The sequence below is a fragment of the Ichthyophthirius multifiliis genome (assembly GCF_000220395.1).
Source record: "Ichthyophthirius multifiliis unplaced genomic scaffold scaff_1120509250947, whole genome shotgun sequence".
In the NCBI taxonomy this organism is placed as follows: domain Eukaryota; phylum Ciliophora; class Oligohymenophorea; order Hymenostomatida; genus Ichthyophthirius; species Ichthyophthirius multifiliis.
Genome location: NW_004086350.1, coordinates 88367 through 110967, shown reverse-complemented (window position 1 = coordinate 110967; position 22601 = coordinate 88367). Strand labels below are relative to the sequence as shown.

General features: G+C 16.6%; 6 protein-coding genes across 6 annotated transcripts, besides 42 other annotated features; 3 read left to right on the top strand and 3 right to left on the bottom strand. All coding sequences in view use genetic code 6, as the record gives it.

Moving 5' to 3' along the window:
- Positions 1 to 101: 101 nt before the first annotated feature.
- Positions 102 to 170: a microsatellite.
- Positions 104 to 170: a microsatellite.
- Positions 122 to 159: a microsatellite.
- A 25-nt stretch (positions 171 to 195) lies between the features above and the next one.
- Positions 196 to 263: a microsatellite.
- Positions 205 to 263: a microsatellite.
- Positions 264 to 338: 75 nt separating this feature from the next.
- Positions 339 to 1745, top strand: IMG5_116900 (nucleoside transporter family protein, putative; the record flags this gene model as incomplete). The annotated part of the gene is made up of 2 exons (XM_004034598.1): positions 339 to 1270; positions 1328 to 1745. The coding sequence occupies 2 exons, from the start codon at positions 339 to 341 to the stop codon at positions 1692 to 1694; spliced, it is 1299 nt and encodes a 432-aa protein (XP_004034646.1). The 3' UTR covers positions 1695 to 1745.
- Positions 1746 to 2805: 1060 nt separating this feature from the next.
- Positions 2806 to 2879: a microsatellite.
- Positions 2838 to 2906: a microsatellite.
- Positions 2846 to 2900: a microsatellite.
- Positions 2857 to 2948: a microsatellite.
- Positions 2857 to 2949: a microsatellite.
- Positions 2858 to 2932: a microsatellite.
- Positions 2950 to 6186: 3237 nt separating the features above from the next.
- Positions 6187 to 6246: a microsatellite.
- A 126-nt stretch (positions 6247 to 6372) lies between these two features.
- IMG5_116890 (hypothetical protein) lies at positions 6373 to 6824 on the bottom strand. Its single transcript, XM_004034597.1, has one exon. The coding sequence runs from the start codon at positions 6821 to 6823 to the stop codon at positions 6416 to 6418; it is 408 nt and encodes a 135-aa protein (XP_004034645.1). The 5' UTR covers position 6824; the 3' UTR covers positions 6373 to 6415.
- Positions 6825 to 7500: 676 nt separating this feature from the next.
- IMG5_116880 (hypothetical protein) lies at positions 7501 to 8468 on the bottom strand (the record flags this gene model as incomplete). The annotated part of the gene is made up of 2 exons (XM_004034596.1): positions 7501 to 8028; positions 8163 to 8468. 2 exons carry the CDS (start codon positions 8466 to 8468, stop codon positions 7501 to 7503), a joined length of 834 nt encoding a protein of 277 aa, XP_004034644.1.
- Positions 8469 to 9500: 1032 nt separating this feature from the next.
- Positions 9501 to 9561: a microsatellite.
- A 122-nt stretch (positions 9562 to 9683) lies between these two features.
- Positions 9684 to 9752: a microsatellite.
- Positions 9685 to 9764: a microsatellite.
- A 405-nt stretch (positions 9765 to 10169) lies between these two features.
- IMG5_116870 (phospholipase carboxylesterase family protein, putative) lies at positions 10170 to 10815 on the top strand (the record flags this gene model as incomplete). Its single annotated transcript, XM_004034595.1, has 2 exons — positions 10170 to 10374; positions 10433 to 10815. 2 exons carry the CDS (start codon positions 10170 to 10172, stop codon positions 10813 to 10815), a joined length of 588 nt encoding a protein of 195 aa, XP_004034643.1.
- A 125-nt stretch (positions 10816 to 10940) lies between these two features.
- Positions 10941 to 10981: a microsatellite.
- An 88-nt stretch (positions 10982 to 11069) lies between these two features.
- Positions 11070 to 11127: a microsatellite.
- A 1324-nt stretch (positions 11128 to 12451) lies between these two features.
- Positions 12452 to 12565: a microsatellite.
- Positions 12566 to 12576: 11 nt separating this feature from the next.
- Positions 12577 to 12644: a microsatellite.
- Positions 12645 to 13182: 538 nt separating this feature from the next.
- Positions 13183 to 13221: a microsatellite.
- Positions 13222 to 13598: 377 nt separating this feature from the next.
- Positions 13599 to 13648: a microsatellite.
- A 584-nt stretch (positions 13649 to 14232) lies between these two features.
- Positions 14233 to 14280: a microsatellite.
- Positions 14261 to 14372: a microsatellite.
- Positions 14316 to 14390: a microsatellite.
- Positions 14329 to 14424: a microsatellite.
- A 348-nt stretch (positions 14425 to 14772) lies between these two features.
- Positions 14773 to 14859: a microsatellite.
- Positions 14860 to 16469: 1610 nt separating this feature from the next.
- Positions 16470 to 16529: a microsatellite.
- A 402-nt stretch (positions 16530 to 16931) lies between these two features.
- Positions 16932 to 17033: a microsatellite.
- Positions 16961 to 17033: a microsatellite.
- A 6-nt stretch (positions 17034 to 17039) lies between these two features.
- IMG5_116860 (vacuolar ATP synthase subunit, putative) lies at positions 17040 to 18507 on the bottom strand. The gene is made up of 3 exons (XM_004034594.1): positions 18346 to 18507; positions 18074 to 18289; positions 17040 to 17992 (listed from the first exon to the last, which is right to left on the bottom strand). Exons 1-3 carry the CDS (start codon positions 18475 to 18477, stop codon positions 17126 to 17128), a joined length of 1215 nt encoding a protein of 404 aa, XP_004034642.1. The 5' UTR covers positions 18478 to 18507; the 3' UTR covers positions 17040 to 17125.
- Positions 18486 to 18570: a microsatellite.
- Positions 18571 to 19216: 646 nt separating this feature from the next.
- IMG5_116850 (hypothetical protein) lies at positions 19217 to 20696 on the top strand (the record flags this gene model as incomplete). The annotated part of the gene is made up of 3 exons (XM_004034593.1): positions 19217 to 19704; positions 19756 to 19923; positions 19966 to 20696. Coding segments are annotated over 3 exons (1385 nt in total), but the record flags the coding sequence as incomplete, so codon positions are not given.
- A 419-nt stretch (positions 20697 to 21115) lies between these two features.
- Positions 21116 to 21384: a microsatellite.
- Positions 21117 to 21384: a microsatellite.
- Positions 21117 to 21466: a microsatellite.
- Positions 21127 to 21299: a microsatellite.
- Positions 21196 to 21377: a microsatellite.
- Positions 21228 to 21486: a microsatellite.
- Positions 21286 to 21582: a microsatellite.
- Positions 21449 to 21495: a microsatellite.
- Positions 21553 to 21597: a microsatellite.
- A 310-nt stretch (positions 21598 to 21907) lies between these two features.
- Positions 21908 to 21979: a microsatellite.
- Positions 21917 to 21979: a microsatellite.
- Positions 21925 to 21979: a microsatellite.
- Positions 21980 to 22601: the final 622 nt, after the last annotated feature.

The window sequence follows — 22601 nt, the reverse complement described above, 5'->3', positions numbered from 1 at the left end:
AGTATAAAATAATTTATTTTTATATTATTTTTTATCCATAACTAAAATTAAATAAATAAATATATTTAGAAAATAAAAAACAAATAATGTATTAATATTTGAAAAAAAAAAAAAAAAACATAAAATAAAATAAAATAAAAATAAATTTAAAATAAAAATTAAAAAAAATATCTATAATATATAAAATACATTAAAAAAAATATTAAATTTACCAAAATAATATAAAATTATAAAATTTACAAAAAAATATATTATTATAAAATATAATAATTTATATTTATAAATTATTTAAAAAAAAAAAAAATCTTTAAATTTAATAATATAATAAAATCTTAAAAATGAAATCTAAATAAAAATTAATAACTGAAGATCATAAATAAATTGATTCCCCATTAACTGAATCATAAGAATCAACAAAACTAATTCACAAAATAACATTTATGTTTTTAGGCGCTTCATCATTAATAGGTTGGAACGCAGTTTTAACAGCATTAGACTTCTTTTCAAATCGTTATCCAAAAAGCAAAGGATATGGCGACGTATCATTTTTATTCCCTATCCCATTATTTATAGCTAATTTTTTTTTCGGACTCTTAGTTCCTAAATTAGCTGATATTTATTCCCTAACAATTAGAATTTCTGGATGTTTAATAGGAGTAGCTATTTTTATGATTTTTTTGCCAATTTTAGCCCTTTTATTACCCAATAATATAGGCTATTATTTATGCTTTTTATGTACATTTTTTTTAGGTATGTTTAATTCTATAGCTTAAAATTCATCCATAGCACTAGCTTCCAGTACTAATTAATAATTATTAGGTGTTTTTTGGACTTTTACGGGAGTTTCCGGATTTTCTATGAATGTGTCTAGAGCTTTTGTTTTTTTAATTTTTGGAGCTAATTCATATAATTCGAGTACCTATGGAACTATAATTTATTTCATATTGGCTGTTGTGATTACCATAATAACAATTTTCTTATAAATAAATTTCATAAAAAGTGAATATTATTAGGAAATATAAATAAGAGATTAAAATAATTTACTTAATAAAAATACTGATGGATCTGCTGTTTCTGATAATAATATCAGCATATAAAATGAAGAAAAACCAGGAATTTTAGGATATATAGCAATATTAATGTAAGGATTTTAAAAAGCAGGACTTGCTCCAGTATTTATTTGGTTTATTTATATATAAACTTTTATGCTGTTTCCAGGTGTTTCTGTTTTTTAGAAAAAATTTCATTAATTGCCTGATGGATGGCAAGCGTAAATATTTTTTTTTATGTATTTATATATATTTGTTTAAAAAAACAAAAAAATAAGATTGATTTTAATTACTATTTATAATTTTGGAGATGTTACTGGAAAATATGTTGGTTCTTTTAAAATTTTCGGATTAATTTTTATGTATTTAACTGTAATGGGAAGATTTGTATTCTATTTAACATTCCTTTTGACTGTCCATTAGTTAGGAAATGCGTTTTTATAACATGATGCTTTTGCCTGTGTTAATATGTACTTGTTCTCCTTTAGTAATGGATTCGCTACTTCTGGTTTAATGAGATTAGCTCCAGAAAAGGCTAAAGTTTCTAAAGATAGAGATTTAATTGCTTTTATTTGCGCTTTTGGTTTAACTTTTGGAATTATGACTGGACAACTTTTGGCACTTACATTAGATTAACAAAATTGAAAAATATATATAAGCTTTTTCATTTGTTTATGTATATTTTTTTAAAAAAAGTTTTAATAATAAAGACTATTTTAGTTATTATTATATTTTTATAAAATACCATTAAATTAATTATATATTAACACTAACATATATATAATTTTATACACTAAAAAATCGAAAATGGAAAATATATAAATAATGTTTCAATAAAAAATGTTTAATAATAATAAGGATAATTATAAAAAATAAAATAATCAAAATATAATTAGAAACATTCCTATTTATAGTTTGTAGATGATTTAATAAATATTTACGAACTAAATAAGTTTAGCTTAATTTTTTTATTATTGAAACTTTCGTTTAAATATTTCGCACAAACAGTTTTTTATTAAATTTATAATTTCACTAATAATAATATTAACTTTAATAATATTGTATTCTTAATCTTTATTATTGATTTAAGAAATATCCTAATTTATTATCACCTAATTATGTTAAATTTTTAAATAGAAAATAATTTTTAAGTTAGTAATTTAAAATAAGGATATATAATGATTATAATAATAAGTTAAAAATTCAGTAAATTTTTCCCTTAAAACTATTATTTTATTAAAATTTATAATTTTTCTACATATAAATTGTATAAAAGTTTAATGAAAAAAAATACATATATTATTATAATTTTTTTGTAAGAATTTATATTTTAACATCTTTTAGGTTTAATGATTAACTATAAAAAAAATATTTTAACGCTATAAAATGGGTTAATCTTAAATATTATTTAAATAAAATAAAATTTAGAAATTGTTGATGTTTTATTAGACGCTTTTTAACAAATTATGCTTTTATTCAAATATGAAATAATAATATAGTTTTTAAAAATATTGATATTTATAATACAATAGTAAAAATAATTTAACTTAATTTAATTCTTGATTACATCATCTAAAATTTTTTAATTTAATTACTCAAAATATATTAAAAGCCTAAAATCTTAAATGAAAAGATTTCATTATTTATTTCTTTTTTATTAATTAATAATTTTTTTTTTACATATTAATATATTAACTTTGTTTAGTTTCTATAAAAATATTATTTTTTAGTTAATTAAATTATTTTACCTTTCTTGTATATATATATGAATATATATAAATATAAATATATATATATTATATATATATTATTTTTTATTTATATATATATTTTTATATTTTTATTATATTTATTATAATTTTTTTTATTTTTTATTTTTTATTTACTTTAATTTTTTATACAAAATTTTATTCAGTGTTTTATAATTTTTTTTAAACTTAAACATTTAATATTATATTTCTTTAGTTTATTTAAAAGTAAAAAATTTATATATATATATATATTAAGTTTTAAATAAAATAATATAATATAATTTAATTTATTTATTTATATAATAAATAATAAAAATGAAATAATTAATATATTAATTGAAACATACTTAACGTATATTATTTTATTTATTATATATAATTTTTTAAAAATAGAAAATAAAAAAAAATCTAATAAATATAAAATATAAAATAAAAAATAAGTTATATAAAAAATATGTTTGCAAATCGTCAAAAAGAATTTTATTATTTTTAAGTGGATCAAAATGATAACAGCCCTAATAATTAATTATCTTAATCTTAAAAAAGCTAACAACGTCCGATATATTTTAAAAAATCAGACTAATGGACTCGTTACAACATAAAATATCCCAGATTATTATAAAACTAAAGGGTCCAAAGTGCAAACCTTCTATCCAAAGTTGATGAATTCAACCATTTTTTGCACAAAGATTAACTATTTGTATCCACTAAGAAAGACTCATACCGTAAATGGGACTTAAATATTTCTAAATAACGCAATTATAAAGGCAAAGATTAAGTAAAAGAATACTAATTTCACCCAAATACCTTATTATCTACATATAATAAAGACTTTAACCCTAAAAAACTGCAAAACACCCAACCGTTCAAAAGTGTAGACACATATGACCCTAATTTTATTATTCCATTAAATTAAAAATCCGAATACTTACAGAGTTTTTAAAAAATGGAACCAAATCCTATTAAAAAATTCGAAAGAAAAGAAAAAATTCTGAATCATGGATTTAATGCTGTGTCAAATTATTAGGCCAGCTTTAATAATGCTAAGAATTTTTAGATAAAAAAAGAAAAAAACATTCAATAAATTTAGTAATTTAATAATAATAATGTTATTATGCCAGAAAATTATTAATTTGATGGGTAAACTATTTACAAAGGAGATTTTATAAAACGTAAAAAGATTAATTAATATAAAGGAGCTTTTAATAATTAAAATAAATTGAATATTTTCGAAAAATAACTCATTTTTAATGGACATTGATTTTTTTTTTTTTCATATAAATAAAATTATAATTATTTGTAAGATTTTCTTTGTATTTTTCGAATTTATTAATTATTATTATTATTTTTTAAGTATTTTTTATTTAAATTTCCTTTTTTTTAAAAAAAATAAAATAAAAAACTAAAAAAATAAAAATAATATGAATTTTCTATAAGTATATCCATCATAATAAGAGAAAACTTTTACAACAAAATCAAAAAAGAATCCAAATAAATTTAATTTACCAATAAGAAATCGCTCTAATTTTTTCTCTAATTTTACACACAATCAATTAAAAAAGAAAACTCTTTTAACCCAGAAAACTATAATAAATTAATAAGTATCTCCTTCAATAAAAAAGGAATAAAAAAAATACATAAATGAACATTAAAAAAAGATTTTTTATAAAAAAAATTTGGAAAATTCTGAAAAGTCACATAATTTAATAAGTTGTTTAAGTAATAATTCTTAACATTCCCATAATATTTTATAATAAAAAATTTAAATGAAAAGACAAACAAATTCTAATAATAATTTGAAAAAGAACCAAAACATTAAATAATAATGGAATTTTATAAATAAGTTAAATTTAGTTAAAAAATTCATAGAAAAAATATAAGCTTTTTCATCCATTAATCTCTTTTCTAGAATAAAAAACAAACATTTGAAAATTATATAAGATAAATCTTATTTTTAACCCTTTATATAAAAAAATACATACATTTTCATGTATATTTCTAGATTATTTTTTTTCCAACCTTTAAACCCAAATTCTACATTTTTACTTTTTTGGAATTTTTTCTAACTTTTTTACCATATAATGATCATAATAACAGTTCCTTTATATATAAATTATACTGAATAATTTAATTTTTTTGTCAAAAGTGAGGTTTATTTTTCAATATTATTATTTGATATTTTTTTAAAAAATAATTCGAGTTATTATAAGTATGGGAATTTAGTATGTAAGAGGAAAAAAATTATCAAAAATTATCTAAAAAGATAATTCTTGAGTGATATTTTAATTATTTGTATTAATGCAATTTTTCAAAATGAAAAATTCAGTAAAATGATTTTTTTAATTAAAATTTAAACCATTGTAAATATTTCGGAAGACATTTCTTAGAGGTTTTTTTTAGGATAAAGCATATAAAATATATATACTTTGGTAAAACTTTTCTATGCCAATATTACACTTGCACATATTATTTGCTGTGGATTTATTTTTATAGGAAAAAGTAATTCTTTACGAAATTGGATTAAAAATAATGATTTAGAATTCTCTTCTGAAATTGAAATATATATTAATTCATTATATTTTAGGTATATTTATTTTATTTTATTTTTTCTAAAAAAATATAAGTTTTATTACGATGGTAACTGTGGGTTTTGGAGATGTGCATCCAGTAAATTATTAAGAGAAATTATATGTTATTTTTATTACGATAATTTCTAGTGGGGTTTTTGGTTATACTTTAAGCGTAATTGGGAGTATTATGTAAATGAAGAATTTAAAAGAAAACGAGTATAAACTCTAGAGATATTAATTGAGACATTATTTGAATAATAGGAATATTAATAGATAACTATAAATTTAAATAATGAAGTATTTAGAATATATTTAACATAAAGAAAAAGAATAGCCGCAAAATAGTATATTTTTAGTCCAAATGCTATCTGAAGATTTATAAAAAGAAATTAAAAGAGAGTTTTATGGAAATATTTTAAAATAATTTAAACTTTTGGCTTTTAATTTTTCTAATAAATGTTTAGAAGATTTGTCTATAGTTATGTAAGAAAATTTCTACGGTCCAGGGGAAATTATTTATAATTAATATGTTTAAAGTGATAAACTTTATTTTGTTGCAAAAGGAAAAGTTTAATTATTTTTGGAAACTTCTAAATAAATTGTTACTTTTTAAAATTTATATGTAAGTTTTTTTAATTTAAATAATTAAAATTAAAAAAAAAATAGAAAGGAGAAGTGTTTGGGAAAAATGAATTTTTCGGGAAAAATTTGCATGAAACAAATGCTAAAAGTTTAAGTTTTTCTTTAATAATTTCTTGCTCTGCATCAGAATTTAAATAAATATTATAAAACTATCCAGAAGATTATGTAGAATAAATATATATAAATATAAAATATATATATATATATATATATATATATAATATATATATATATTAAAGGAGAAATTTTGTATGATTAAAGATAATTATATTATAAATTTAAAAGAATTTAAATAATACTGCCATTCATGTAAAAAATCATCTCATACAATTAATAATTGTCCTCTTATACACTTTGTTAGAAGTAAGGAATTAATAATTCACCGAAATAACCATTCTAAAAATCAAGAAAGGTAAAAAGATCCCAAAATTAGAAAATATAAGGAGAAAACAAATGCCAAAAAAATTAAAGATATAGTAAAAAAATAACTGAAAAAAATACGAAAAAACATCATTTAAAATTACAAATTAAAAAATTAAAATAATGTTTCGTTTTCTTCCTAAAATACATCGCTATTTGAAAAAAATACAAGTTTTGATGAAGATTTGGAATATTTTTTAAGAACTCCTAAAATATAATATGTTAATGATACTTTTTAGATAAATCCTGGATATTCGGAAATTTTTTCAGACACAGATTCTTTTTATTAATATTTTAATGATTCTTCAGATGAAAACAAACTAGAAAACAGTAAGAAATCTATTATTATGGAAGAGAATATATCTTCTATGAAAAAGAAAGCTAATGACATAAGACTGAAAGTGTAAAAAATAAAATAAATTAAATTATAATCGCCTAAAAATGCTATATAAACACGTTAAATTATTCCAAAAAAAAATTTTTTAAATATCAAAAAAAATTCTATTTGTTGTAAAAATCAAGGTGGAAAAAATTAAAGATTTTCTATGTAAGCAGAATTTGATGATAAAAATTAACATTCAAAACGAATTTCAGTAATTTAGAGTTAATAAAATAAAAATACAATAGAATAATTTTACAAAGAAGAAGAAATTTTAGAAAAAAATCAAGATAAGTCTATTATTAATATTTTTGAAAAAAGTGAACGGTTTATGAGCATTGATTGTGACAAAATGAAAGAATTTGTTAAATATTTTCCTTATAATAATTTTAAAGTACTTTTTAATCCTAAAATTAAAATATTGAGAATTTTAACAAAGAAATTCACTATTACAAAATTAGATAGGAAGGTTAGTCTTAAATAACAAATAAAGAAAAGATTCACTAAATATAATTCTTTATAACTAAAAGGCATTGTTTCTTAAAAATGATTATTTACATTTTTATTTTTCTTTTTTTATTTAGTTATTTTTTTAATTTTTGTTGTTGCTTTTAAAAAAAAATAGATAAATAAATATAATTAAAGACAAAATAAAACAATAAAAACTTTTATATAATAAATATAATTTCTCAAATCTTTTAATCCAAAAATATTTCAGCTAACATACATCTAGCACTCCCTCCTCCGATTTTCTCAATAGTAGGGATATCAATTGCAACAATTTTTCCATTCTTTTCTAAAATCTTCCTTTATTCTATAGTAAAATTCTCATTAGCTAACTTCGACATAACTAAATATCTATTTTCATTAATATAAGATTTAACCTATAATATATTTCCACATAATCCTTATTCCATTTAATTAATACTAATAAAAATCAATTCTCTTCCTTCTCCCATTTTTCTCAAAACTTCCTCCACCTATCCATAATTAATACATTCTTTACATACAACCGCATATTTCTCTCCTAAACTCATTATAATATTAGTATGATAAATTGGATTTCCCTAAAAGCTTTTAGCATCGAACATAACAGCCTCATAATTGAAAGTTTAACACCAATTCTTGAATAACTCCTCATCAGCCCTTTAGCTTCTGGCCGCATAAGCTCTTCTATATATTCTATCTATAATTATTGCTCCTGTACCCTCTAAAGACTATTAAATATTTGTATTTTAAAGTTAATTAGTTTTTCGATTTTAAAATTATTTTATAATAAATCTTCTAAAATAAATCTAAATTGTTTCTTTTCTTCATTCCTATTTTAGGCAAACATTGGGTATAAAATAACCTATCCAGTAGGCTCAGTACTTATCCAGTTATTTGGGAATACAGCATCGGGCATTATAGTGTTTTTTAACTCTAAAATATTTCTCTTATCAAATACTAATACGTTTATGTCGTTTTGCCTTAATTTTTTTACAGCTTCTTCAAATTCTTATATCGCTTTTTGACAGATTTAGTAAGATATTTGTTCTTCAGAATATTTAGACATAAATTCGTTGTCTACTGCAGTTTACTCATTGTAGTCAAAATCGGTTGGAAGTACCATTAAGATTGTACTTGTTATTTATTGATGATATTTTTCTTATTACATTTTTTTTATATTATAATTAATTATATGTTGCTTATATGTATTTTTATGTGTATTTTGCGTATTTTGGTATATTAAAATTTTAATATTATATAAATATTTATTTATTTATGCAATGAATATTAAAAAAATAAATTATAATTTTACATATTTTTTAAACAATAATATATTTATTTTAATTATTGCATAATAAAAAATTTGAATACATATATAAATATGAATTAATACATTAAATTATTAAAAACAATAATATTATAATATTTTATATAAAAAAAATTATATTGAAATATTATATTTAATATTTTAAAATTTATATATTAATTATAATTTTAAAATAAATATTGAATATTTATTATATTAAATTTTAATTATATATTTTTTAATCGAATTTAGTATTTTATTTATTAAACTTTATATAAATTCTTTTAATTAATTTAAAGAAAAAATTTTAATTCAAATAAAATATATATAATAATTTTTTAATAAATAATAACAATAATTAAATTTTGTTTCATTTATTTATATATAATATAAATTTATTAGCCTTAAAATTTTATTATATACTGTTTGGATTTCTTGAATTATTTATATTTTTTTATTATTTTTTTCAGGATTTTTTTTTGATTTATTTTATTATAAAAATTATTTTTAAAAAATTATATTAAATATTTGAGAAGAATACATGTTTTAATTTCTAAAAATTATTTTAATTTTAAAAAAATCTATATTTTGATAAAATTATTAATATTTGACATTAAATTTAAATGTATTATATATTAAGAATTTATATCTAATATTATAATCTCAAACAAAGAAGTTTTTGTAAAGTTTAAAATATATGTAACTAACTTAATAAGAAGTTTTATTTATTTAGTTTTAGATATTGAAGAAAAAAAAGCAAACTAAGGACTTAGTCATTGATTAATTTCTTTTTTATTTTAAATTAAGGTCTAAATGGCAATAATTTAACCAAAACTTTAGAAAAATTCAGAAAATAATATTTTTCATTAATTTATTTTCAAAAATCATAAAGTATTATTTAAAAAATAAATAAATGATAATTTTATTTATTTAAATAATAAATATATTATTTTATAATTTTTATAATATTTTCTAAAATTTCTACGTCCATTATTAATTGTTTTAGTAAAAAAATAATAAATCATGTTATTTAAAAGAAAATATTTTCGAAAAACTAAATTATATAAAATTGTAAACATATATATATATATATATATATATATATTTATATATATATATATAATTATTTTTATATACATATATATAATTATTTTTTATTTAATATTATTTTTTCTTTTTAGTGTTTATCTTTATATTATAGTATTTTTTTTCCGATATTTTTTATTTCTTTATTAGACTTTATTTATTATAATGTAATTTTTAGCTTTATTGGTGTTTATTTTTTTTTAACAAAAAACATATACACTTTGCTTAAAATTATCTTTTTTATTATATAATATGGTTTCAATTGCAGAATTTCAGAAATTTTTTTATTTTTAAGAATAATAATTTATTTAATTTTTTCTATAAAACATAATAAAAAAATATCTAATATAAAAATTTTATTATAATTTACAAATGAATTAAGATTATAAAATTACAATATGTGAAAATGAAAATGTTTATATTTTACCCTATTAAAATTAATACAAGTATTGTTTAATATTTATACATGGATTAGGAATGGAACCTTAGCTATTTTTGAGATATTTCTTAATGAATCCTTTAAAAGATGCTTTAAAGGATTTCAAAATAGTAATTCCTAAAGCTCCAACAAGAAACATGACATATCATAAGAAATAAATGATTTCATGGTTTGATATAAAAACATATGAAAATGCTTTTACAATTCCTTTTGATGATGCATTTTCTAAAGCAGACGTAGAAGGTTTTTATTTTTTATAAAAAATATAAAAAGCTAATTAATTTTATATTAATATATATAGACAGCTATTAAAGATTAGAACGTATAATTAAATAAGAATTATAACTTTTAAATAATGATTATTAGAAGCTATTTATTGGTGGATTTAGTTAAGGATGTGGAATGAGTATTTATACTGCTTTTAGACTTCCATTTAATATTGGAGGTGTAATTGGTATTGCAGGCTACTATTTTGAAATAACTAGTTATGATAATAAAAGAGATATTAAAATGCTTATAGCTCATGGGAATAATGATTAAATTAGACCTTGGGAATAAGTAAAAATTAGTTATGATAAAGATATTGGATCTCAAAATGTTAAAATAGTTGAAAATATGGCTCATGAAATGGATAATTATAAAGTAAGGCTTTTAATAGCGGATTTTATCAAGGCTAATCTTTGAATTTTTTTAAAGAGATTTTTATGTATTAATTTATTTTATTTTTTTATAATTTTTATATATTATAAATAAACAGTTTTTATTTTTAATTATAAAATAAACGCTTTTTTTAAGAGTTTTTCTATATTAAAAATAATTTATAAAATAAAAAAAAATTGATAAAGTAAAATTATTAATGATAACATTAAAAGATTTTAAATATATAAAATTAAAATATATAATAATAATAAAAAAAAAGTTATTTATTAATTTTAATGATAAATAGAAAAGAATTAAATTATTAAAAATATAAATATATGAAAAAAATATAAATATAATAAATAATTTATGATAAAAATAGAAGACTAAAAAAATATTTATTTTAATTATATTAATATAAATAATAAAAAGAAATATTAAATAAAAGAAAAAATTAAAGTTAAAATGTTCTATTAAAGGTATATTATATTGTTAAAAAATCTTTCATATAACTTATATTTTATTTTATATATTATTGCTTTTAATATAAAAATATGCATAAAAAAATATATTTTAAATTAACTTAATTTGAAATACTCTCAATTACAAATAAATACGTTATTTTAATATCTATTTTATAAAGGCATATTTATATTATAATAAATATGTATTTATTTATATTTTTATTTATGCATATATTTATATATATATTTTTAATTTTAAAATTTAAATATAAATTCAATTCATTAATATTAATTACAAATAAACTTTATATGAGAAGTCACGGTAATACTATTGATAAAAAATCAATCCATTTAGAATAAGAAGAAGCTAATTTCGCACTATAAATATATAATATTATAATAAAAAATGAAAATAGATTAATGAACTTTGATGAATTACCTTAAGCATTAAATTTTTATTTCTAAAAATATGAAATTGATAAAGAAAAAATGTACAAATATATAAAATCATCTATTTTAGAATTATAACAGAATAATATTTATATAAGTGAATTTTAATTCAAAGAAATCTTAAGAACAATCAAATAAAAAAACAAAGGATTTATAAAAAGAACTTTTAAAATAAATAAATAATCGTAAAAAATAAAATTATTATTTATTAATTTTTATTTTTTAATTTATTTTTAAAACATATAGAATAATGAATATTCTATCTGAATTTTAAATATTTACGATAGAAGAAAGTTGGTAAAAAGTAGATGTAAACGAAATTGGATTTATTTAGTTTTATTAAATAGAACAAGCTGTTAAAAATGTTTTAGAAAAATTTTATATTAAAAAGAAAGATTAATAAATATTAAAAATAATTGCTTAATTGAAGTATATAAATTAATTAGATTGCTTATTTTTTGAATAATTTGCTAATTTTTTCTCAGATTGGTTTATCAGATATAATCCTAAATTAACTTATAAAGCTAGTTGTTATGAATAATGTACTATTTTTTGAAAAGTGAAAAGAAAAAATAATAAAATACTTAAATTAATCTATTTTTTATAAAAAAAAAATATTAAATATAAATTTATTTTTATATTAAATGTAAAATAATCTATAATAAATCGATTTTTTTTATATATTTTAGTTTCTATTAGTTATTAAAATAATAATTTATTTTTTATAAAAACAAAATAAAAGAAACTTGTATTATCTTTTATTTATTTAATAAATATATTATAATTAATAAGTAAAAAATTATAAATACTTTTAAAAAATAATAATATTATATAGTTTTTAAATTAAAAAATATATAAATATTGTTAAAAATATTAAATATTATTTTTTTATTTTAATATATAATAAAAAATATAATTATTATTATTAAAAAAATTTAATTTATATATAAAAAAATATTTTTAATTAAATCAAAAAAAAATAAAATAAGAAATAAAATGTCAAATACAGCAACACTCATTAGAAAAGCGGAATAAAGAAAATATCAAGAAAAACTACCATATGAATCAAAACATATAACCCCATATATTCCTTTATTAAATAAGAAAGAGTTTTTGAGAGAAACGCATTTATTGTCTTTAAAAAATAGTGAAACTGTAGATTCAATTGGTTTATTTTTAAAAGAAAAAATATCCCAAGCGAAAAAAAGATAACAAAAAGATGACGATATAGAATTATAATAAATTGATAGATACGAAGAAGAAATGGAAAATTATATTTTGGATTAATTTAGAGAATATCTTTTAAAAGGATTTGGACCTGAATTATCACTTTAATATGGATATTTATATTTACATTATAAGAATAAATTAGATAATCTAAAAAATAATTATGAATAAGGATAGCTTATAGGAAATGAATTCGCACATATAAAAGATTTATAAGAAATTAAAGAAAATCAAGAAAATATACGAAAATTAACAAAAGATATGAGAATAAAAGAAAAAGAGGAATTAAAAAAATAAGAATTAAGAAAAAAAGATTTACAAAAGAATTTATTTTTCCAATATTCAGATAATTAATTAGAAACAAATAGTTAAATTAGTGATGAAAGTGAAGATGATTTTGATTATTAAGAAATTATTAATATAAAAGACAAGGATTAATTGGAGAAAATAAAAAATTAACAAAAAAATTATATTTCATCTTTTTCTAATTAATAAAACACATTATAAAATTTAAAAACAAACTAAAAATTCTCATTAAAAGAAATAATAAATTTATCAGAAAAAAATGAAAATCCAGTTTAAATTGAAGACGAAGAAAATGAAATAAAAGAACAATTATATAAAAACAGAAATAATACATTTGAATATTATTTAAAGCCTAAAATAAAACGTGAATTAAAACCAGTTTATTAAATAGTTAATTAATTCAAACCTATTAAGTATTTAATTGATCCAAAGATATCTATAAATAATATTTAAAAATAAATAAAATAAAGAATAGTCGAAATTATAAATCAAAGAGATTATTTAGTAAAACCTAGATATGTATATGATAAATTTAATTAAATGTAATAAATTAATGATGTATTTAATATTGATAGATCTTTTGTAGTGTAAGTAGATCCTTATTAAAGGAATGAAATCTTAGTGGAAATTCCATAAAATTTAAATTAGTAATAATTAGGAGCTTTTCTTTTTGAAAATGGGACACCAATAAAATCTTATATTTAAAAATCAGAAAATGGAATAAAAGTTTAAAAAGACATTTTAGATGATGATAATGATGAAATAGAAGAAAATAAGTATTAAAACTAAAATAAAAATAAATATAATAATAATCTGTAAAAATTATAAGAAAAAGATAAAATTAAAAATATTAATAGTTTAAATGTAAAAAATCAAGAAATTTTTAATTAATTTTAGGAATAAAAAGTAAAAGAAATAAGTTAAAATGAAATATATTTAAATAAATTGAATTTAGTAAATAAGCATGTACTACATAAAAATTAAAAAATTGATTAAGAATGCTGAATATAAAATTAAAAATATAATATTTAGTAAAAAAAAAATATAAATAAATATTAAAAAATAATATTATATATAAAATGAAAATATATTTTTGAAATATAAATATAAAATATATTAATATATATATATATATAAATATATGATATATATATATTTATTATATATCTATATTTTTTTTTTAATATATATATTTAAATAAATATTTTTGCATATATTAAATATTTTTATTTAATTTATCTTTATTACAATCAATTTTATATTAAAATTTTTTATTTTAAATAAATATTTATAATAATTTTATCTTAGAAATATAATTAATTAAATTTTTTAAATTAATATTGTATAAATTAAATTATTTTATTTAATCAAAAATAAATAATTATTTTATTTTTTTAAAATATATAACATAAAAATAAAATCATTTATTTAAATACATCTTTGTTTTATTTTATTTTTTTAAAACTTTTACAGATAAACTCTAAGTACAGGAATTATTAGAATTATTATTTTAAAATATTCTATTAATAAATGACTAGTTTTTAAACAAATTACGATTATTATAAATATTATAATTTTTATTACTAATATTATTATTATTTTTATTATTATTATTATTATTATTATTATTATTATTATTATTTTCATATTTTATAAAATTTATATTATTATTCATTCTTTATTATGTTTTACTATTTTCTTGATTTTATTTATTATTGCTTTAAACAATTCTTTTTAATTAATTGAATTATTTTTAATATTTCGTTTTAACTATATTACTTATATCTTTTTATTAATAATTATCACTTTGTTAATAATCTTACTATTTATTTGCTTACAAAAAAGAGTCAATAATATTTTAATAATTAGAATTTTATTATTATTGTTATTTTTATTTGTATCTTGAATCTAATTAACTTTTATATGTTTAACTAATCAATTTTGTATGTTCAGCTTATTTAAAACTTTTAAAAAGGTATTTATTATAAATAAATAATTTATCTTTATCATTTTATTAATTTTTTTTTAATTTTAAATAGTATTTAATGACTTTTAATTATTTACTGATAAATATAATTTTTATTTTTAATAATAAATACTTTTTTTTAATCCTTCATTTTATTTATTTTTATTTAAATCAATCTAACTATCATATTAAATGTAACTATTTTCCTTATCTTCTTTTTCATTTAAAGCATTATAATATGTTTCATTATACATACTATTTAATTTTTTTATTTTTGATATATTCCTATCATTTTAGTAGTCATCCTTAGTTTTGCCATCAAAATCCTTTTCCTTTCTACTGATAATCCTTTATTTTTTTTTGGAGTCATAATAGTGTTTTTAAAAATTTTTTAATATTTTTTAGTTGGACTTTAAGGGTAACTATCTTTTTACTAAATTAACTAAAATTATCCTTTTTTTTCCTTGAATTAATTCTCAGTTATTATTTTTATAGGCTTTATTTATTCTTCTGTCTATTGAAGTCTTTATTATTGCTTTTTTAATACTATTGGGATTTATTTTCCATTTTAATATCCTTTAGCACTTGTTTAATTAGATGTATTTAATAGTTATGTTTTTTATATTTCATCTAATGGTTTTTCGGTTTATATTAGAGTAGTTGGCATTTAATATTATGTTGTATTTTACGTTTATAGATTTAAATTTTCTTCAACATTCTATAAAACATTTTATATTTTTAATTGTTTGTTTACTTTTGATAAAATTTAATTAATGTCAGAGTTAGTATTTTTCATTTCTATTTTTTATATTATATGCTATTTTATTAATGATTTTGTTAAAATATACTCGAACTTTGAACATTTTTCAGTCAGTTTTCCTGTTAAATTACAATATTAGCTTTTTCTACGAAAACGTATATTTTTTTATGAATGTTTTTTTGTATTAATATCATCATATAATTATATCTTCATTTTTTCAGGAGGTGTTAATGTCTCTTTGTTTTTGTTTTTTTTATTAATTTAATTGATACTAGAATTTAATTTTTTTAAACTAAATAAATCATTCTTTATTGTATTTTGGGAAATTAGCATTTAAAGTTTACTTATTTTAGATATATTTTAAATAAATTTTTATTATTATATTTTATATTTTAAAGATTCTTATGATTAAATTTGAATTGTCTTTTTAGGTTAACTTGTAAGGCATGTCAAGATAGTAGAATCAAATGTTTTTTAATTTAAATAATTAACAATAAATGAATTATTTTATTTAGATTAACATTTTTATATTTTTTTTAAAAATTCATTTATTAATATATTTTTTTTAATATTATTATTTTATTAAACTTCTTAAATAATTTAAAAAATAATAAATAATACATATAATATTTAATTGTCTTTCAAATTATATAATATATAAAAAATATTTTGAAAATAGTATATATATTTATTTTTTGTAAAAATTATTTCTTAAATGACAATTACTATAAAAAAATAATTTATTATTTATTATTTTAAAATATAGTTTTATATTTAAAATTTTATTTTATATAAAGTAAAAAATATAATAAAATATATATTGAATTAATTAAAAAAATTTAAATAGATATATTAATATATATATAAATTTTAATATTAAAAAAATAAATATAATATATATAATATTTAAAGTTGTAATATATATTAAAAAAAATCTATAATTAAAAATTATAATAGAAAAAAAAAAATAAAAAAATTAATTTAAAAAATTTTTATTTATAGATAAATATATGTAAAATATATATATATATATATTAATATATATATATATATATATAAAATATTTATATATATATATTTTTATATATATCGTTTAAAAAATGTAAAAATCGTAAAAATCGAAATAAAAACAAAATAAAAAAATGTATTTAATATTATTTGTTTTTTGTTTAAAATAATTAATCAAACATTTAATAAATGACTAAAAGGTACAACAATTTTTTTCCATCCTAATGAATTTTTGGGTAAATTTCTAGTTATCATTTCAGCTAACCAAACAACATTTCTAATTTCTTATTCTTTTAGTTTCAAATAGGCATAAAAAACTGCATATTATCCAGCTTAATCAAATGCTAATGAATATTTCTTTACTTCTGCATCATACATTAAATCATCTAAAGTAGTAGCAAAGTTCTATTCTTCTCTTTTTGCCGGATCTGGAGCATCTTTAATAATTTCTCGATAATTTTCTGTTCCTTTAATAGCTTCTTTAAGAGCATCCAAAGTCATAGAATTTAAAAGATTTTTTTAACAATCTGGATATAAATATCCCATTGCGGGACATAATTGTTTTCTAGTAGTGCCTATTTTGGCTGCGGAACTAATATCTTTATGTCCTATAGTGTTATAGACTACCTAAACAGCCTTCATATCAGCTTCGAAATTTAATAAATCTCCAAGAATTTCTTGACTTTCTGCATTTAATTCAGTAGTACAAAAATAATAAAAGTCTTCTAACCACATCTGATTTAATAATTTTAATATATATTAGTTTTTTTTAAAAAAAAATTTTACTTTTTTTAAAGAAGTTCTCATGTGTTCAGGCTTCATTTCTTTAAATAAGTTCTGCACATCATTCATAGTCTTATTTTCAGATAAAGCACCCATTGATTACTCCAAGAATTTCATAAAATATGAACCTACAGGAGTATCAATCAATACATCTTTATAAAGCCCAGTATAATCATCTTAATCTAATACTTTTATTTAAGTCATTTCTGGGAAAAAACCTAAAGGATCTGTTGCAGCTAATAAATCTTCATTGCTTACCTATGCATTTATTTAATAAGTTATTTATGTATTACGATATATATTTATTATAAATTGATGCATATATTTATTTATTTTTACTTTGTTTTTGATTCCTTCAATCATGTTTACAACATTATCAATCATATATCTATGTTAGACTAATCTAATAAATTAACTTAACGATCCAACACTTTAACAATATATATATTCGAATTCGTCAGCTAATTTCTTTTTTAATTTAGAACGCAATAAAGGGATTGATAATTCTGTTTAGTCATTTTGTAAATAAGCGCAATAATCAGTTTCTTCTAAATGCTTTTTTTTAAAAAAAAAAATAAAAAAATTAATTGAATATTGTCATATTTTTTTACAGATTTTAAATCTTAAAGATTTGAACTTGTTTTCATTTAGTTATATTAAGTTTCGCTTATAAATGATGCTCTAAGGCCTCTTAGAATTGCATCAGCATAACCATCGTTTATGGCAAAAGAAGTAAGGTTCATTCTTTTATTATTATTTTTGTTATTTTAAATATATTATTAAAAATATGTATTTTATTTATTGTAGTATATATATTAATAATATATTTTTTTATTATTTAATTTATCTTTAAATAAAATTTTTTTTTTTTCCTTTATTTAATTTATATATATATATACATATATATTTTTTTCTTTATTTTATTTAGTTTCTAATAACGTGTATTTAGCATTTTTTCTTCTATATTTGATATTTTTATTTAATAATTTACAAATAAATTTTTTAAAATATATTTTTAAACATTAATAATATTTATATATTAAATATTAATAAAATAAAATACTTTCAAACTTATTATAAATTATTAAATAAAATTTATAAATTTAATAGTTAATCATCATTATAATTAAAAAATCGTAAAATACAAATAAATAATTTATAAAATATAACTATTTTTATTTATTTATTATATTTCTTTTTAACAATTATTTTTTTTGTTAAAAAAAAAAAATATACTAAATAAACAAATATTTATTGTATTTTAAAAATAATTTATTAAATTAAATAAAATTAATTTAATTTTTGTTCATTGTTAAATATTTGATAATAATAAAAAATAAAAATTTTATTTTATAAAAAAATACCTATCAAATCATATGCGCACATTAAAAAATAAAGAAAATATAAATAATTTTTATCTAACATGATATTTTATAATTATAAAAAGCAAATAAAAAAAAATATAATTATATTTTCTCATTTACGAAACAAAAAATAAAATAAAATAACAAATAAAAAAAATGATGAAGCAATCATCTGCAAAAAAAAACAATAATCAAGTAAAATCTTAACATCATCCAGGTCAATTTTCTGAAAAAAAAGCTTAGTTTTACCAAAAAAACACACTACCTTCCACCACCCCTTTAAAAGTACCAAACCCTGACAGCGTGATAACATGCTAGTAGAAAATTCAATAAAACCCATTTAATCCTCAAAATAACATTCTAAACAATAAAAACAGTATTTCCTATTTAAACAGTAGCAATAATTTTCCTAATAATAATGTAATATAGAAAAGTTCTACATCGTAATCACCATCAAAGAAAAATAATGAAAATTAAGAATTAATCAATAAATTAAAATAAATGATAAAGGATAAAGATTATATAATACAAAGACTTAGAGAATAATAAAGTATGCCTTAATCTTTGAATAATTCTCCTTTAAAATAATAAAATCATATGTTTAATGTAAAAATAAAAATTTAATATATTTTATACATACATATATATTAAAAAAAGCTTGAAAATGTTGACTAGAATTAATTAATAGGAGAAATCGAAAGGCTAAATTGTGAATTAGCCAAAAGCAAAAATTAAATAAAAAACTTACAATCTTAAATCTAAAAATTTAATTAATTCATAGAAAAACTTTAAAATGAAAATCAGCAACTAAAAGACAAAATTGATGTAAAAAAAACCAAAAATAAATAAAATATATATATATAAAAGGGAAAGTTATCCTAAAATATAAAAAGTAAAGAAACATAAACTCCTCAAAACCTTCTTCCAAATATTGAAGTGGAAAAACCCATAAGATAAGTTTCCTTAACAAACCCAAACCTTGATTTAATGAACTAACTAAAATCTAAAAATGAGGAAATATATAACTGGAAATGTAAAAACTAAGACCTCTTAAATGATCTAAACGAAGCCAAAAACGATCTAAAAGAATATAAGGGAGAACTATAAGAAACTAAAAACGAGCTAAATGATTTAAAAAATCAACTAAAAGATACCAGAAGTAGATTACAAAATGAATAATAATAGAACTCTATATATATAAAAAAAGATGAGGAAACTGTAAAGATACACTCATTTAATGAAAAATAATTATTATTAAAAATTGTTATTTTAACTTCTGAAATAGAACATATTTTATAAAAGAATAGGGGACTTTAATAACATAACGAAAATTTGGTCAAAGAAATTTAATATTTGAATAATTTTATGAACTAAAACGATTTAAATAGTTTGGCACTATCTTTATAGGAAAAAAATAAGGAAATTTTATAAAAATTAATATTGTCTTATTTGGAAATTGAAAGGGTAAATGATGAAAATGAATACTTGAAAAAATTATAGAAAAATATTGAAAAAAATAAAAAATGTCTGGAGGAAAAAAAAGTCGAAAGTAGTGACGATCCGATTATTTTAAAATAATATATAGATGAATTAAATAGAGAAATGTTAGAAAAAAATTAAGAAAATGATAAATTAAATGAAGAAGTTGATAATAAAAATTAATTAATAGATGACCTTTAAAATTAAGTACAAAATTTGCTTTAAAATTTAGAAAGTAAACCTTAGATTTAAGCTAATAAACCATAAAGTTGTATGTAGTATTCAGAAATAAATAAGGATAATGCTTACAATTTAAATCCTTAAAATCTAGAAAATTTAGACAATAATTAAAATTCTAAAAAAAACAATCTAAATAATGAGTAAAATGATTATAATTCTAAAATAATATAAAATTTAGATGATTTTTATATTAAAAAATCATAAGACAATATTTTAAATAATTTATATTCGTAAAAACAAATAGTTGATATAAATAGATAAGATATTTAATAAGAAGATGATAAAATTAAAAGAAATTTTAATAAAAACAATAATAATAATAATATTAATTAAAATAATAATATTATATTTGAAAATTAAAAAGATAATAATGAATCAAATAATATAAATAAAAAAAATATAAATTAAAATAATAATATAAAATATAATAATAATAATGATTATAATGATATAAATAAATAATATATTAATAACATAAATTATAATGATAAAAATAATTTTATTAATAATGATAATAATAATAATAAAAATAATATTAATAATAATAATAATATTAATAATATTAATGATATTTTAAATTAAAAATAAAATAACTATAATGACATTAATAAATATATTTAATATTATAATAATAATGATAATAATAATATTCATAATGGTAATAATATTGTTGATAATTTAATTGATACTTAAAATTAACATAAAAATAATTATAATGACATTAATAAATTTAGTAATATTTATGAAAATAATAAATAAAATAATTATACAAATATAAATTGCTTAGAGAAAATTGTACTTTTATCAAATTTAGTTGAAATTTTACTTTTAAATAATTCTAATATTGGAAATATTGAAGGAATAAGAAAAAATATTTAAGATTGTTTAATAATTAGTTAATAAAACTAAAGTATACTTCCTGATGCAGAAAGAATGTCTTATTATACATAAATATAATTACTTTAAAATAGAGAATAGGATTTAATGGAAAATCTTTAATTAAAAGTTAATGAATGTTAAGATCTTAAAAAATAAATAGCACAACTTTATTTTGAGATATCTTAAAAAAATGAAAAAAAGAAATCTTTTGTAAAAATAAATAAATAAATATAAATATATATATATATATATATATATTATATATATATATATATATATATATTTTAAGGATAGTTAAAGTAATAATGAATATATTATTTAATTAGAAAATGTTATTAAAAACAAAAATTAATATATTTAAACTCTGGTTTAAGAATTAGAAAAACATAATTTTATATTAGAAAATGAGTTTAGAAAGAAATAAAATTCAAACGTAATAATTTAATATTTAATTAAATTATATTATTTTTTATTTTAAAAGCTGTCTGATTATTAATAAAATAATAACTCTAATATTTATTATAAAGATTAAATTTAAACTATGGCAAGAGAAATAGATTAATTGTTTATTTTTATTTATTTTAATATATTTAAAAATATTTTAAATATAAAGGATTGCTTAAAGGGATATGTATAAATAATAATCAGAAAGAAGATAATTAGAACTTACATAAAAAAATAGTGATTTGATAGAAAAAATAGAAGAGTTAAATTAAACAAAATATAATTATGATAATTCTTTCAATAATTTAAAAAGATTAGAATTTGAGGTAAATATTATATTATTTTTTAATTTTTTAATAAATTTAATATTTTTTATTTTTAAAAATAAAGCTAAACAATAAAATTTAAAATCCCAAATATATTGAATAGTGAATGAAATATATTTTTGTTATATATTAAAA